The sequence below is a fragment of the Lampris incognitus genome, chromosome 14 (genome assembly GCF_029633865.1).
Source record: "Lampris incognitus isolate fLamInc1 chromosome 14, fLamInc1.hap2, whole genome shotgun sequence".
NCBI classification, from domain to species: domain Eukaryota; kingdom Metazoa; phylum Chordata; class Actinopteri; order Lampriformes; family Lampridae; genus Lampris; species Lampris incognitus.
In genome coordinates this window covers 32766626-32779721 of record NC_079224.1, presented here as the reverse complement: position 1 = coordinate 32779721, position 13096 = coordinate 32766626, and the positions used below count along the sequence as shown (strand labels likewise).

Sequence of the window (13096 nt, the reverse complement as noted above, 5' to 3'; positions counted from 1 at the left end):
GACTACCCCGGACCTTCTTGCTGTGAGGCGACCGCGCTAACCACTGCGCTACCATGCTGCAATTGGTTATTTATTATCTTATAAAGAATTTCTTGATATATTCATAATACCTATAAAACCAAAGCAGTATGTTATTGTTTTTGATGCTATACCAGAAAGTGTTCATAGGTTATTCAAGAGATCAGCTCGTCTCCAACACGTTACACATTAGGGGGGAAAAAAAGGTATGCCGTAACCACGCAGTTACAAATAGCTCATTTTATTAAATGGATTATGTACAGCACAGTCCCTTAAAGAACACAGCAAATCTTTATCACGTTGATTTTTTAAAAGTACTTTTCTTCTTTAAATAAAAACAGACATAGAAGATGTGTTTAAAATCAAAATAAAGTCCCAGATCTCGGGCGTCATCAGACCTCATCTTTCACCTCGGTGTAACTTCATTACATTTATTCAGGCAATATTTACGCAAACCGCTAAGAAATAACCTAAATATTTACAAAAAATGGTAGCCATAAAATTCTTTGATTAAAAAAAAACAAAAACAATAAAATAGATGTGTTCGCGCATGAGGCGTGCTCAAAACCCAGCATATCCGGTGGCCAGTTAGCATGACAGTACAACGGGAGTAGACCTGAGCTCAGGGATTAGCCACATTCTGTGTGGGTATTTCCACTGGGAAATAAATCCCAGACTACTTTCGGTGTTGGTGCCTCGGTTTAACCAACAAGTGCCACTAAGTTCTTATACTTTGGCATTAATTAAGATCCCAATTGGTTGCATTTACACAGGAACAAAAAGAAGTGATTTGTATGGGGAAGTACTTGAAGAGTGACGACTCACTCTGTTTTTAAGTGATGTACTCTGGATAACTGTACTGTCACTTTAGGCCATAAATCCAGCTATGACGTTGGCAAACTAGAGTGACATTAATATGAACCGGTCCGTCCGAGATGCTCTGTGACCACTGAAGGAAAAATCTGTCTTCAGCACAATCTAAATGACTTGTTTGCATATCTGTATCTGTTTTTAAGCTACGACATGTCAACTGTGTTGTGAAAGAGTTTGCCAATTTTAAAGAACATATTTTGAACCCGTGTAATGAAAACACACCATGAGCTGATAGCATTGCTTTGAGTTTTGAACACAGAACTTCACAACACAAAAATGTAAGGTACGATGCACCTTAAACATATGATTGTTCAGGATGGATCATAATCATAACGAAAATGTCGTGTCTTGTTTTTTTTTTCGTATTGAAGAAAATGAACTGTCAATTAAGTCATGTTTTATCATCATGTTGCTATGCTGAGGGGGATGCACTTATTTAAAAAATACAATTTCATTAATGGGTCATCTTAATTAACACTGCTCTCAGGGCCGCAGGGACGGTGGAGCCTATCCCAACAGTCACTGGGCGGCAGGCGGGGAGACACTGTTATAATTCATAAAGAAGAGTTTTGGAAAGAAAAAAAAAAGGTCCAGAAAACAAAAATTAGGGATAATTGGAGATCTGAAACACATTAAAACCAATCACATTCTACTTGGTCTCAGCAGAAATATTTAACTCTGACATGGGTTGAATTGGAAAATCTGATACTGGCAGTATAAAGGTTTGTTTAGGTCCATAAATCATGTAAGAATGGTTTCAGACTTCAAATATTAAAAAGGACATACTGACAAAGTCTAGAAAATCAGAAGACTCCTTGCTTTTGCCAGCGAAAAAAGTCTCGTGATGTGCTGGTGTATGTATATTATGTGCTGGATGTCTTTTGGAAATACGATATGTTTATGTGTTTGTGTTCAAGTCTAATTATTATTTTTTCCTGTTTGTGTGTATATATGTCTCCACATAATTCTGCAATGCATGTGAGGGGTTAAACTATTAACTTTAAAGGCCCTGCCTGATAAAAAGCCATAAGAACAGTGCAGCACAGCATCATAAATCTCTGGAACGAATATGGTCGATATGACCATCTGATGACATGATGAACTCAACCCTAACAAGGTATTTCAATAAGCAGAACAACAAAGTTAGCCAGGTGGTTACAGGTTATGAAACAATTTTAGTTGTAAAGATAGACCTGCTAAAAAAAATAAAAAAAATTGCAGACTAAAAGGTCGGGTGGCTTTGATGGATGGATGGTTTTAATGATTTGCTGGATGGTCAGCATTTGGACTTGCCTTAAGGGACAAAACTAAAAATATAAAATATATATAAAATATATATTTGGTCCTGAATTAAGGGAAATTTGGGCCATAATGCTTTTCTTTTTTTTCCTTTTTAATGGAAAACACCTCCTGGATATCGCAACCTTTTATTGTGCATAAACAAAGAAAACTATAGGAAAACAATAAAGGACCAAGATATTAGATCAGAAGGTGCAAGGGCGGCTATGTTAGAAAGTACTTTTAGGTATTTGGGGAAAAAGTAAAAAAGTAGATACTGCCTAGTAAATGGGCTGATGTTTGATAGGTGGCTTCAACCATGAGGCTTCTAGACAACACTGAGAATCAACAAGTATATTAAAGTCTGAAGGGTTGTCCAAAAGACCTGCATCCAGCTGTTCTCTACAGTTAGCTTGCTACAGCCAACAGGTTTCACATCTTCTGAAATAACTCTCCGGCATGTTTATCAGAAGGAAAGACATCCCAACATGTATCAACTTTCTTAGCTCAATTTTCTGGCCAAGCCTGAAATGTTTCCATCTCTCAAAGGCAATGGCTCCATCTACGGGCAGTGTATGAAAGTGTGTCTGCCCTTAAGGTGGCGATATTAGGTGAGGTCTGTGGCAAGTTTGGTGGATGGTCAGCATTATGACCCATCCAGTGGACTGTATTGAACAAATATAGTTGTAAAGATAGGTTTGGCCCTGATTAAGACAAATGTCCTAACAAATGCAAATAGTGTTAACTGAAAATATTCCCCGGACATTCAGACCTTTTAGTCTGCAATAAAAAGAGAGCAATATGTAAATGATAGATGACATCCGTTTCCCCCCACAACGTCGGGCCAACAATCACATGGTCCAACCTGGGTCATCAACCTTAACAAAGCAAAAATCTTAATTTTCATTCTATCCTTGTCTATTTCAGCACAAGTATTGGTCAGCAGCAGAGCTGTGGTTTTCCCTTGTATGTACTGCAAAATCCATAGCTAACAAGGGATTCACAATTAAGGTCAAGTTTCATAATAATTGAGCATTTGTTTTGTGAATTGTTGAATATGAATGGCAGCACAGCAGCTCCACCACTGCCAGCCTACATCCCCGTAAACCAGATTCAGCATCAATCTGGGTGAGTAGTTTTCCATTCTCAATTAAGATCCGCTGTTTGAGAGCCAAGTCTACAAAGTGTACAACTGGGAAGTGCAAGTTTGAATGAAAACACCTCTTTCTCTTTAAATGTTAACATCTCCACATACTTTGCACAAGTTTAAAGTAAGGCTTTTTCAGATATAGATTCTCAAAACAGTGGAATTCAATTAAGAATGAAACCAAAAAAAACAAAAAAAAACATACCCAAACAGATTATTTCTGAATATGGTTCTGCACGGCAACTATTCTCTGTAGTACACTTAATAGTTCAAATATTCAAGCAACGTTAAGTATCTTACAGAAAATGTGTTGGGAAGTAAAAGACGCAAAGTTGCTGTGGACTCGTCCCAGGCAACACACACGCCTTAATTCTAAAGCCAGGTCAATAAGAGACCCTTTTCACACCAATAAACCAGCTTAAAACCAAACTTCAACTGAGCTGCCAGGGAAACACAGTAGTCAGCGATGGGCTGGAGAAGACAATTTCTCGCATTCAGGCAATGATCTGAGAGCAAATCAGGTGAGTTAGACTGACTTACATTTCAACAGAGACGATCTCAGAAGTATAGCGAAATGGACATTGAGTAAAACAGCTTTACTAATTACCTTTGAAAAGGCCTTAAATATTACACAAGCTGACTCCAGCCCTGTAAAAGCTGGTTTTGGGGCAATCCGGGTAGACTGACTGACATGGTTGACATAGCTGAAATGTATGAAAAACCAAGGCAGGCCTTGGCACATCAGCTTAAAAACATTATATTGCACACATAAATGCATGCATGCATGCATGCACGCACGCACGCACACACACACACTCATCACTCAGTGACTTTGGCTGCCTCAAAGTTGACAGCCAGCTTCCTATGTTTCCTCTTGGAGGCAGAACTAGGGGTGTGGCCTGTTGCTGGGTTGTTTTGCCGAGGAGGGGTCTTGGGGGGTGCCGTTGTTGTAAAAGCATCAGGTGGGTTGTGACTGGACGGAGGAGGATTGTTGTTGGCAGCAGGCATTTGGGACGGGTCGACTGTGCTGCTCTGTGGCTGGGTAGAGAGTTGATTCTGGGCTTGTGATTGGCCAGACGGCTGGTTCTGGGGCCTTTGTGACTGGTTCCTGGAGACAGTTTGGGCAGCGCTGTAGAACTCTTGAGTTTCCTGATTCTTGTTGGCTGATATCCGTTTCTTAATCACCTGATGGGGTCAGAGGCCACAAGAAGGCTTGGTTACTATGTCAACGCATACTATAGCAGAAGGGTGTGTGCACTGACAAGCCACAAAATGTGTGTGTGTGTGATAAGTGTTTTGTTGAGTGTGGAAGTACTAAATATTATTGAAATTCATACAAACAAAATAATGAAGATTATAAAACTTTAAAGGAAAGATCTCAACACAAGGACCTTATTTTAACATGTGGATACAAAAGCAGTGTAATGGCATAAAGGTAAACATGGCTACAGCAGTACCCCTCCACTTGTCTAAGTGTGTACAGGTGAGTTTACCTGTAATGGGACAAACTGGTTGTGTGAGCCTATGGGCAGTGTTGTTGATCCCTGGGGGCGGGCGGCACCAGGGAATGGAACTGTTCCTCCGCAGAATGGCTGGGCCTGATTTTGAGGGGGCAGTGCCATACCCCACATATGGGTGGGGGCATAGTTTTGGGGGGGCAGCAACAGACCTGAAAGGACAAAGAGTCTTACAAAAAGAAAATGGTGCAACAAAAAGCATTGGTAAAGAAAAACTCTGCTCAAAGTGGCCACCGTTTACTGGAGAGAGGCCGAGAGAAAAAGAGACAGACAGAGGACAAGGTAAGAGACACATGGAAATGAATGAAAATAGAGAATTTAAGAAAATGGAAAACAATCAGATAGAAAGAAAAAGAAAGAAAGAAAGCAAGTAATAGACGAAGGAAACATGGGGAAAGGGATCATATGATAACATTCCATATTCAGACCTTGTACAAGTTCACGAGACACAAACTTCCACAACTGTGCATTGCACAGTACAAAACTGTAAAGGGCATAATTTGTGCCCATCCTATTTCCTTTGTGAAAGATCAAAGTAACAGATTCTGTCAAATTATGAAAATAATTCAGACAGTATACTAACTTGACTGATTGAAGACAGGGGGCATCGCTCCCAGTTGGTGGGGTCTTATCTGCCCCATCCCATAGTACAGAGGAGTTGTGAGAGGGAAGCAAGGCTCTACTGAGTTCTAAGGAGAGAAGAGGGCAGCAAAAGGAGAACACCTTAATCTGGGATGCTATTAACACAGCAAAAAAAAAAAAAAACAGCTAATAGAATCACTTTAATCATTATCAGTATGTCCACATAACCTTGAAAAGTATAACCATGACCCTGCTTACACAAGCAGTATGTTTTCTGATAATTTTTTTCCCCTCCCTCAAGGAAATCATTTGGTTTATTTATTTTAACAGTTTCAAACACTGTGAGTCTTCCTCTTCTTCTTTTGGCTGCTACCTTTAGGGGTCACCACAGTGGATCATCCGTTTCCATCTCTTCCTGTCCTGTCACACCAGCCACCTGTAATATGTCCTCCCTCACCACATCCATAAACCTCCTCTTTGGCCTTCTTCTTTTCCTCTTCCCTGGCAGCTCCATATTCAGCATCCTTCTTCCAATATACCCAGCATCTCTCTGCCACACGTTCAAACCATCTCAATCTTGCCACTATTGCTTTGTCTCCAAACCATCCAACCTGAGCTGTCCTCTAATGTACTTGTTCCTAATCCTGTCCTTCTTTGTCACTTCCAACGAAAATCTTAGCACCTTCAATACTGCCACCACCAGCTCCACCTCCTGTCTTTTCATCAGTTCCAATGTCTCCAAACCATGCAACAAAGCTGGCCTCACTACCATCTAGTAAACGTTCCCTTTAACTCTTGCTGGGGTACCCTTCTGAAAGGGAACATTAACGCAAATTAATTTGAGATTGTGACACTAGTTCCACATGCAGAAGGTAACACAGGTAAGGAAATGAACCTATAATAGCATTTCTAAACTCAGATTTAACTCAGTGTTTAGATGAAAGAGTGAAAGATTTAATGTTTCACCGCTAACACACAGTTAAGATTTGGATGTGGCAATGTTTCAATCCATGAAATCAACTGAATCACCGATGGATTGAATACAATATTCATCATTTCAACACAGTGACATCCAATACCACAGTGGTTCTCAACCTTTTCGAGTCAGGACCCCCCAGAATAATCAGGTTGGTGTTCGCGACCCCCCCGATAGCACTGGCACATTTAACTCACAACAACCTGATGCAAACATATTGATTGCTCATTAACTGTCTGCCTCAGACTGTTCAGGGATTACTGTGATATAACACATAAAAGATATCAAACTCACACAGGAAGACCATTGCTTTGCCCACAGACAAACAACTAATTCGATTTTGGCTTTAACTGGTGTTTTTAGATATACTGAAATAATGGCACCTCATGTGCACACACAGTTTGACTCTCACAAACACACTCAATAAAATCTATTCTAAGGCAAATTATATCCCTGGTACAAACGATGTAATGTAAAAACCATTCCCAAGTCTAAAACTTATCTTTTTTTTTTCTCTCCACAACCATCTGGCGACCCTGGAAATTACCTCGTGACCTCCAGGTTGAGAACCAATGCAATACGGTATTTCTGAAATTGGTCTTTACCTACTACAACCAGATGCAGCGCAGCATGGACAAACAGTGAAATAAAGGTTTGTGAAAAAGAGAGCGAGAGTGTGTGTGTTTTACCAGTCTTTGGAGGGCGAAGAGGGCAGCTTTCTCTTTTGCCTCGTTCTCTGACTGGCAGTGAGGACCATGAACCACTAACCCATTGGACAACTTCACCCGACATACTAGACCCTATAGAGACATACAACATACATAGTGTTTGTGTATGTGTGTGTACTGGAATCTAGGGGCATTCATTTAACTCTAGAACGACCCACATGGTCATTATGACCATTTTTGATTTTCAAAGTTTAATAACTTTGTGGGGGGGGGAAAGATACAGACCTGTCGATCCCTGAATTCTCATAAAATTGCATATATTTGCATTTAAATGAGTTTTAGATTAATTACACAATAAAAGTTAAGATAAGATCTACCTAAAACGACCATGAGCAGTCAAAATGTCCACTTGTAATTTGCGCGTGATCGTGCACGTCATGTCACGATTTATGACGTGTTGGTCACATCATTTCCTTCATGAAGTTCATTGCTCTGTCCTAGAAACACACTAGCATTCTCCAGTACATAGAAATAGTCTAAACTTGATTTCTGATTATTGCCAACATGTCTGGTTACAGATGCTGTTACAGACGCACCATGACTACCACAGAGGTGTTGCAGTATTTACAGGTGTTGGGACAGCGGCCATTTTAAAGTGTTTGAAAAATAGTATTAATGTTGTTAAAATGTTAATTTTGGTGTCAGTCATTTCTTAACAGACATACTAACATATGCAATGCATTAACATCTGAATTGGGCATTTACCTTGACAGAATACAGAGTTTAAAACCCGTGGGTGGTTGTCCATGGTCATTCTAGTAGTTTTTAAGTTCCAGTTGTTGTTTGGGGCCGTTTCAGTATTTATTTTCAGTACTTTTTTTACATTTCACATTTTATAGGCCTTGTTACATTTGTTAGATTAGCAATATGTGTTTTCCATTTTGTTTTTTAGGTAATATTTTCACTTTGTCAATTTTGCTATTCAAGTTCAGCCATGTTTCTCTGAAGTTTAAATTGTTTAAAAATAGTATTATAGTTGTTAAAATGTTAATTTTGATGTCAGCCATGTCCTATCAGACAAACTAACATATGCAATGCGTTAATATTTCTATTGGGTATTTATCTTGACAGAACAGAGTTTAAAAACCAGCGGTAACGTTGACTGCCCATGGTCGTTTTAGGTTGGAGTGAAATCTCGGTTGTTCTAGTGTTAATGTGGCAAATCATTAGAAAGGAGGGGAAAGGACCACCTTTGTGTGAGTATATGTTTAGTAGTGTTTGATTGTGCACAAGTGCATTTGCAAGTGTTTATGTGTGTGTTTGATGGACAGTGGGCTTGCATCAACACCTTTGTGTATCATAGAAGTAGGTTAAAGTGCCATTAAGAGAGACATTTTTTTTGTGTGTGCGTGCGCATGTGTGTGAGTGAGACAGAAAGGAGATTAATATTAAACACTAGTAGGCACAAACACAACTTCATCTGTTACCTGTTTGTTGCGCATGTAGTTGAACTCTGGTGGTGCCATGCCCAACCCTACACAGCAACGGGCCAGTTCGGATGCCATATTGGACAACATGGCATTGGGGGGGTTGATGGGCCCAGTAGGGGGATTGGAGGTCAAAACAGCCTGCTCACCTTGTGGGGCATTCATTTTCACTGCTGAATAGAGGCAAGGCAAGGCAAGTTTATTTACATAAGACATACATTTCATAAAATTGAGTATGAAAAATAATTAAAATGTAAGCCAATAATCAGGTAAAAGGTTGTGCAACTGAGAAAATAAAAGCAGTTTTCATTAAAGGTTGTTTTTAATCCTCAAGTAGAATAAAAAGCATTTAAGTGCAGGATCAAAGTGTGAAATGTAAAAATGTTCAAACTACAAATGTCAGTAGGCTGAAGATTCAGTTAAAAGCAATGGAGAACATTAAAGTTTTTGGAATAGTTTTTAAAGTCAGAGTTGGGGTAAGTCTTGTCTTCTATAAGTTTGTTCCAGCTATGTGTAGCACAGTAACTAAATGTTGCTTAACCGTGTTTTGTTTTATTTCAGGGAATGGTTAGCAGACCATTCCCTGATGATCCGAAAGGTTGAGAAGGTCATGTAAAAGCAAGTCAGAGATGTGTTTTGGTCCTAAATCACTGAGATATTTGCAGATGGGCAGCATAATTTTAAGATCTATTCTGTGACAGACTGCAAGCCAGTGCATTGGGGTAATGGGTTCTGCTTTCTTTAGGGCTTTTTACGCAGTCTTTTCAAGGCAGGAACGTTGTGTCATTCATCTGCCTCGCCATTCTGTATAAAATGTACGGACATTGTTTTTCCAGTGTTTAGCCGGCAGCAGAGGTAGTAACAGAGCCAAATCGACGTCTATGTAAAAGGGACAGCCGGCAGGACAGGACAGCCGATGCTGTTGTGTTAAACATCATGCCACCTCTGCTTCCGGAACTCCAGCATGCTATGTAAAATCACACACTGGGGCGGCATTATGCCACCTTTGTTTGGTTCGGTGTAAAAAAAACAAAGCCAGGGTAAAGGCGGGTCTTCATTATGGCAGCATTGCAGGATCTGTGTAAAAAATGGCTTATGTCTTGGTTAGCACCAGCTGGTTAGCACCAGCATTCTTAATGAGCTGAAGTTACCTGAGAGATTTTAAGAGAGACCTGAAAAAAGACCATTACAGTAGTCTAGCCTACTGGAAATAAATATGTGGATATGTTTTTGCTAAGTCACATGCTGACATGAGTCCTTTAAGTCTTGCTATATTTTTAAGATGACAACAGATTGATTTAGTTATTGATTTGATGCGGCTATTAAGATTTAGATCTTGAACCACAATTACATTAAGATTTCTAACTCAGTTTTGTCTTGAAGGACACAAAGTCAAAAGAGAACAGACTAATTTTAAAGCCGTGTTTGTTTTTCATTTCCATCGATCATTCTGCTTATGCAAAGTGTTATAAACAGTATTCAGTAGTGGTAGTAGCAGTCTTATTAATAGTAGTAGTACTTATAGTGGTATTGGTCATAGATGTAATAATAGAATCAGTTAAGTTAGTTTGGTACCAAGTTTCTTGTTGGATCGTCTCCTGTTTTGCTGCTGGCCTCCACATGCTAGCTGAGTGGTGTTAGCCGAGTCCTGTGAGGAGGAACTTTCTGTTCCAGAGCTGTCAATCTTTAGCATCTCCTTCAGCATGAGCGTCCCCTTCTACAGTGAAAACAAAGCAACCAACACCCTTAGCCAATCATTAGTCACTAGTATTTAATTTGTGACCAACCAACAACCAGCAGTAAAATGATTAAATTGTGCAAAATGTTATTACATTAAAGACATTACACATTTAAAATTTTTTAAGACAATTACTGTTGCTTGTCAATTGCTGTTTCAATCTTTTAAGCTGATTAAATATCACAATCTCAATCCTATTTTTTGATTACACATACATAAGGGCAGGAAGCAGATTTTTAGGATTTTGTGAGCCACATGTGCCTCTTCAGACACTAATACGGTAGGTAAAGTAACAGTAGATGGGATAGAGAGATCTTGTGCAACAAATATCAAGAGCTAGCATTGAATCAATGACAGCCCATGGGCATAGCATGCATCAAATCCCTCACTTATTAAAATGCAAAGGGCAAGACTCGATTCATCAGCCTACATTCAGCCTACAATTTATCATGAGCTATACTTGGCCTTCCTGTCAAGCTGGTGGTCCACCCAAAACTCATTAAAAATATGGATGGTCGCCAAGGGGAATTAAAATTTTCATTTATGTTTTTGTTTCACTAGCCCAGTCAAATAAAGCCATGTTATAAATCTTTGAGCATATGTCCTTACCTCCTATGTATCTACTTTGACACCAGATACACAAGAGGAACACAGTTCAGCAACATGACCAATCCCTAATATATTTACCATGGCAAAGGACTGGGGAGAAAGCGGACCATCTGACTGATTAGTGGGTTCCTGTGGAGGAAGGGGAAGAGGTTGGGTCTGTTGGCTGCCCTTGGAAATCTTTAGGTTGGCGATAAGCTCTTCAAATTCAGAGGCCTGTTGGAAGGAGGAAAAAAAATTAAAAGAGCAGAATTGGACTTGTCCAGTCAAAACATCATTTTACATAAACCAAGGACACAAAAATGGGAACAACAAAGAAAAAAGAAGCAGTTGCCATTTGATTGTGTTAGCACCTTTTCAGGTGGGTTCTGTGAGGCGAGGTGGGAGCTGGCCTTTTCATTTCTCTTTAACAGTCTGATGCCACCGCTGCCTGAAGCCTGCAAATTACACCAACATATACACACACCAATACATGATTCTGATCACACACACACAAAATGCCTCATCTCAATGCATATACTTGCAAGTACACACATGCAGAGCAGATACGGTCTGTTCCTAGTATAGTTCATAGTGTTCCATCTTTCAACATTCCCCATTTCCACTTCCTATAGATGTTATGGAGAACAAATATTTTGAAGAACACTTTTTAAGGTGCTCTAACTCCCACCTTGACTGTCCCAGCATTTAAAACATCAGTCCTCAGAAATAAGCTCTTTCCAAAGTAACATAGAGCTTCAAAATGCATGTTAGTCATGTTGACCAAAATAATACTGTCAAGCCCTTGAATCAAATCCCTGACAATAATTTTTAGGATGAGAAAAAAGATGTTATTAAACTAGAGGAGTGCGCTCATTAGAGTGCAGCTCTCTGCCAGGCATATGCATCGCCCCTTCTCCTGTGCTCGGATTTGGTGACAAATCACCCCTTTGTTCGCTTACCGGGAGAAGGGAAATACATGGACAGAAAAAAACAGTGTTTTTCCTGCCATTATAAGACTTTTGTGCAGTACCCAAGTAAATCGAATGGGAAATATTAAAAAAGGCTGTTAACATGCAGCGCTCAAGCTAAAAATCTACCTAATAAAAACATTTTGCCTGTCAGTCTGTGGATGTGCAGCCTCCTAGGCGGACCCTCGCACGAATGTGACCAAGTGCGATATGAAATGGCAGAGATTAGGCTACCAAAATTTCAAAGCCCTGATTGAAAGTGTTTACCCATCATGGTTTTAATGATATAAAATGAATCAAAGCGAATGGCTGCTCTGCTAATTGACTTTAATTCATAAAATGACAGTAAGAATACAGCTCAGCCATGGGAAATGTTTTACTGTAGCTACTGAGATGATTTCCAGCTGTGACTGTGATTAATCCTCTTGAAATTGTATTCTTATAGTGGAGTTTTAACATTGGAAACTATGAAACTTCGATGTGGTGGTGAGGTGAATAAGGCGAATTATTTTCGACAGAGGAAGATACAGAGGACAGGACGAAATGGAAATGGATCATCTGCTGTGGCTACCCCTAGTGGGTGCAGCCAAAAGCAGTAGTAGATTTTTGGTTCATCCAGTGTTCCTCCAGTTCTCCTGTGCTGAAATCGGCAGTGAATGATTTGCTGGCTTGCAAAATACAATTGACTTCTCATTTATTTTCAAGTCTCACACCTGATTACATAATGTTTTGGTTCTGACACTATCGCTGCCAGATCTGACTCAACCATAAGTGGGAGTTCCGCATGTGCACAGTTAACTCGGCACGCAGCGACGCAAAGCAGTGTTGGTCAAGAAAGCTAGAGAGTGAATGAGAAGAGGGAGCAGTGATAGCAAGAACAAACCTTTTTCGAAGGTTTTTAATCACTGCAATCATGAGAGGTTCTTCATCATACACTCATAACTGTGCACAAAAGATTTTAGGCTGATAGGTCCAGTAGTTTGTGAGATTAGCCATGGACAGACACAACACACACACGCACGCACGCACATAATCCTCTCCAGGCTACTGCCTGGCAGATATAATAAGACACTGTGCAATGTTAATAGAGCCAGTGATGAGTGCACAAATTTTAAAGAGGGTGCCATACTATAATTATAGATCAGCCCTTTCAAATGCATGCTCACTGCAAAAGGATGCAAAATGGCTACAGATGGAAACTGTACATTATATAAGCAGCATGGCACTCACTGGACACGCAATGCTCGTAAAATGAG

The 13096-nt window shown here is 39.8% G+C and overlaps 1 protein-coding gene across 1 annotated transcript in view; it reads right to left on the bottom strand.

The window, feature by feature from the left end:
- Positions 1-253: 253 nt before the first annotated feature.
- The window catches only part of xrn1 (5'-3' exoribonuclease 1), a 78080-nt gene continuing 65237 nt past the window's right edge, over positions 254-13096 (bottom strand). The window contains exons 33-40 of the mRNA XM_056292738.1: positions 11244-11320; positions 10972-11106; positions 10122-10263; positions 8547-8719; positions 7081-7191; positions 5417-5522; positions 4810-4985; positions 254-4501 (exon numbers count right to left, since the gene is read on the bottom strand). Coding sequence (XP_056148713.1) covers positions 4136-4501; positions 4810-4985; positions 5417-5522; positions 7081-7191; positions 8547-8719; positions 10122-10263; positions 10972-11106; positions 11244-11320 — 1286 coding nt within the window. The 3' untranslated portion in view covers positions 254-4135. The remainder of the gene's footprint in view (positions 4502-4809; positions 4986-5416; positions 5523-7080; positions 7192-8546; positions 8720-10121; positions 10264-10971; positions 11107-11243; positions 11321-13096) is intronic.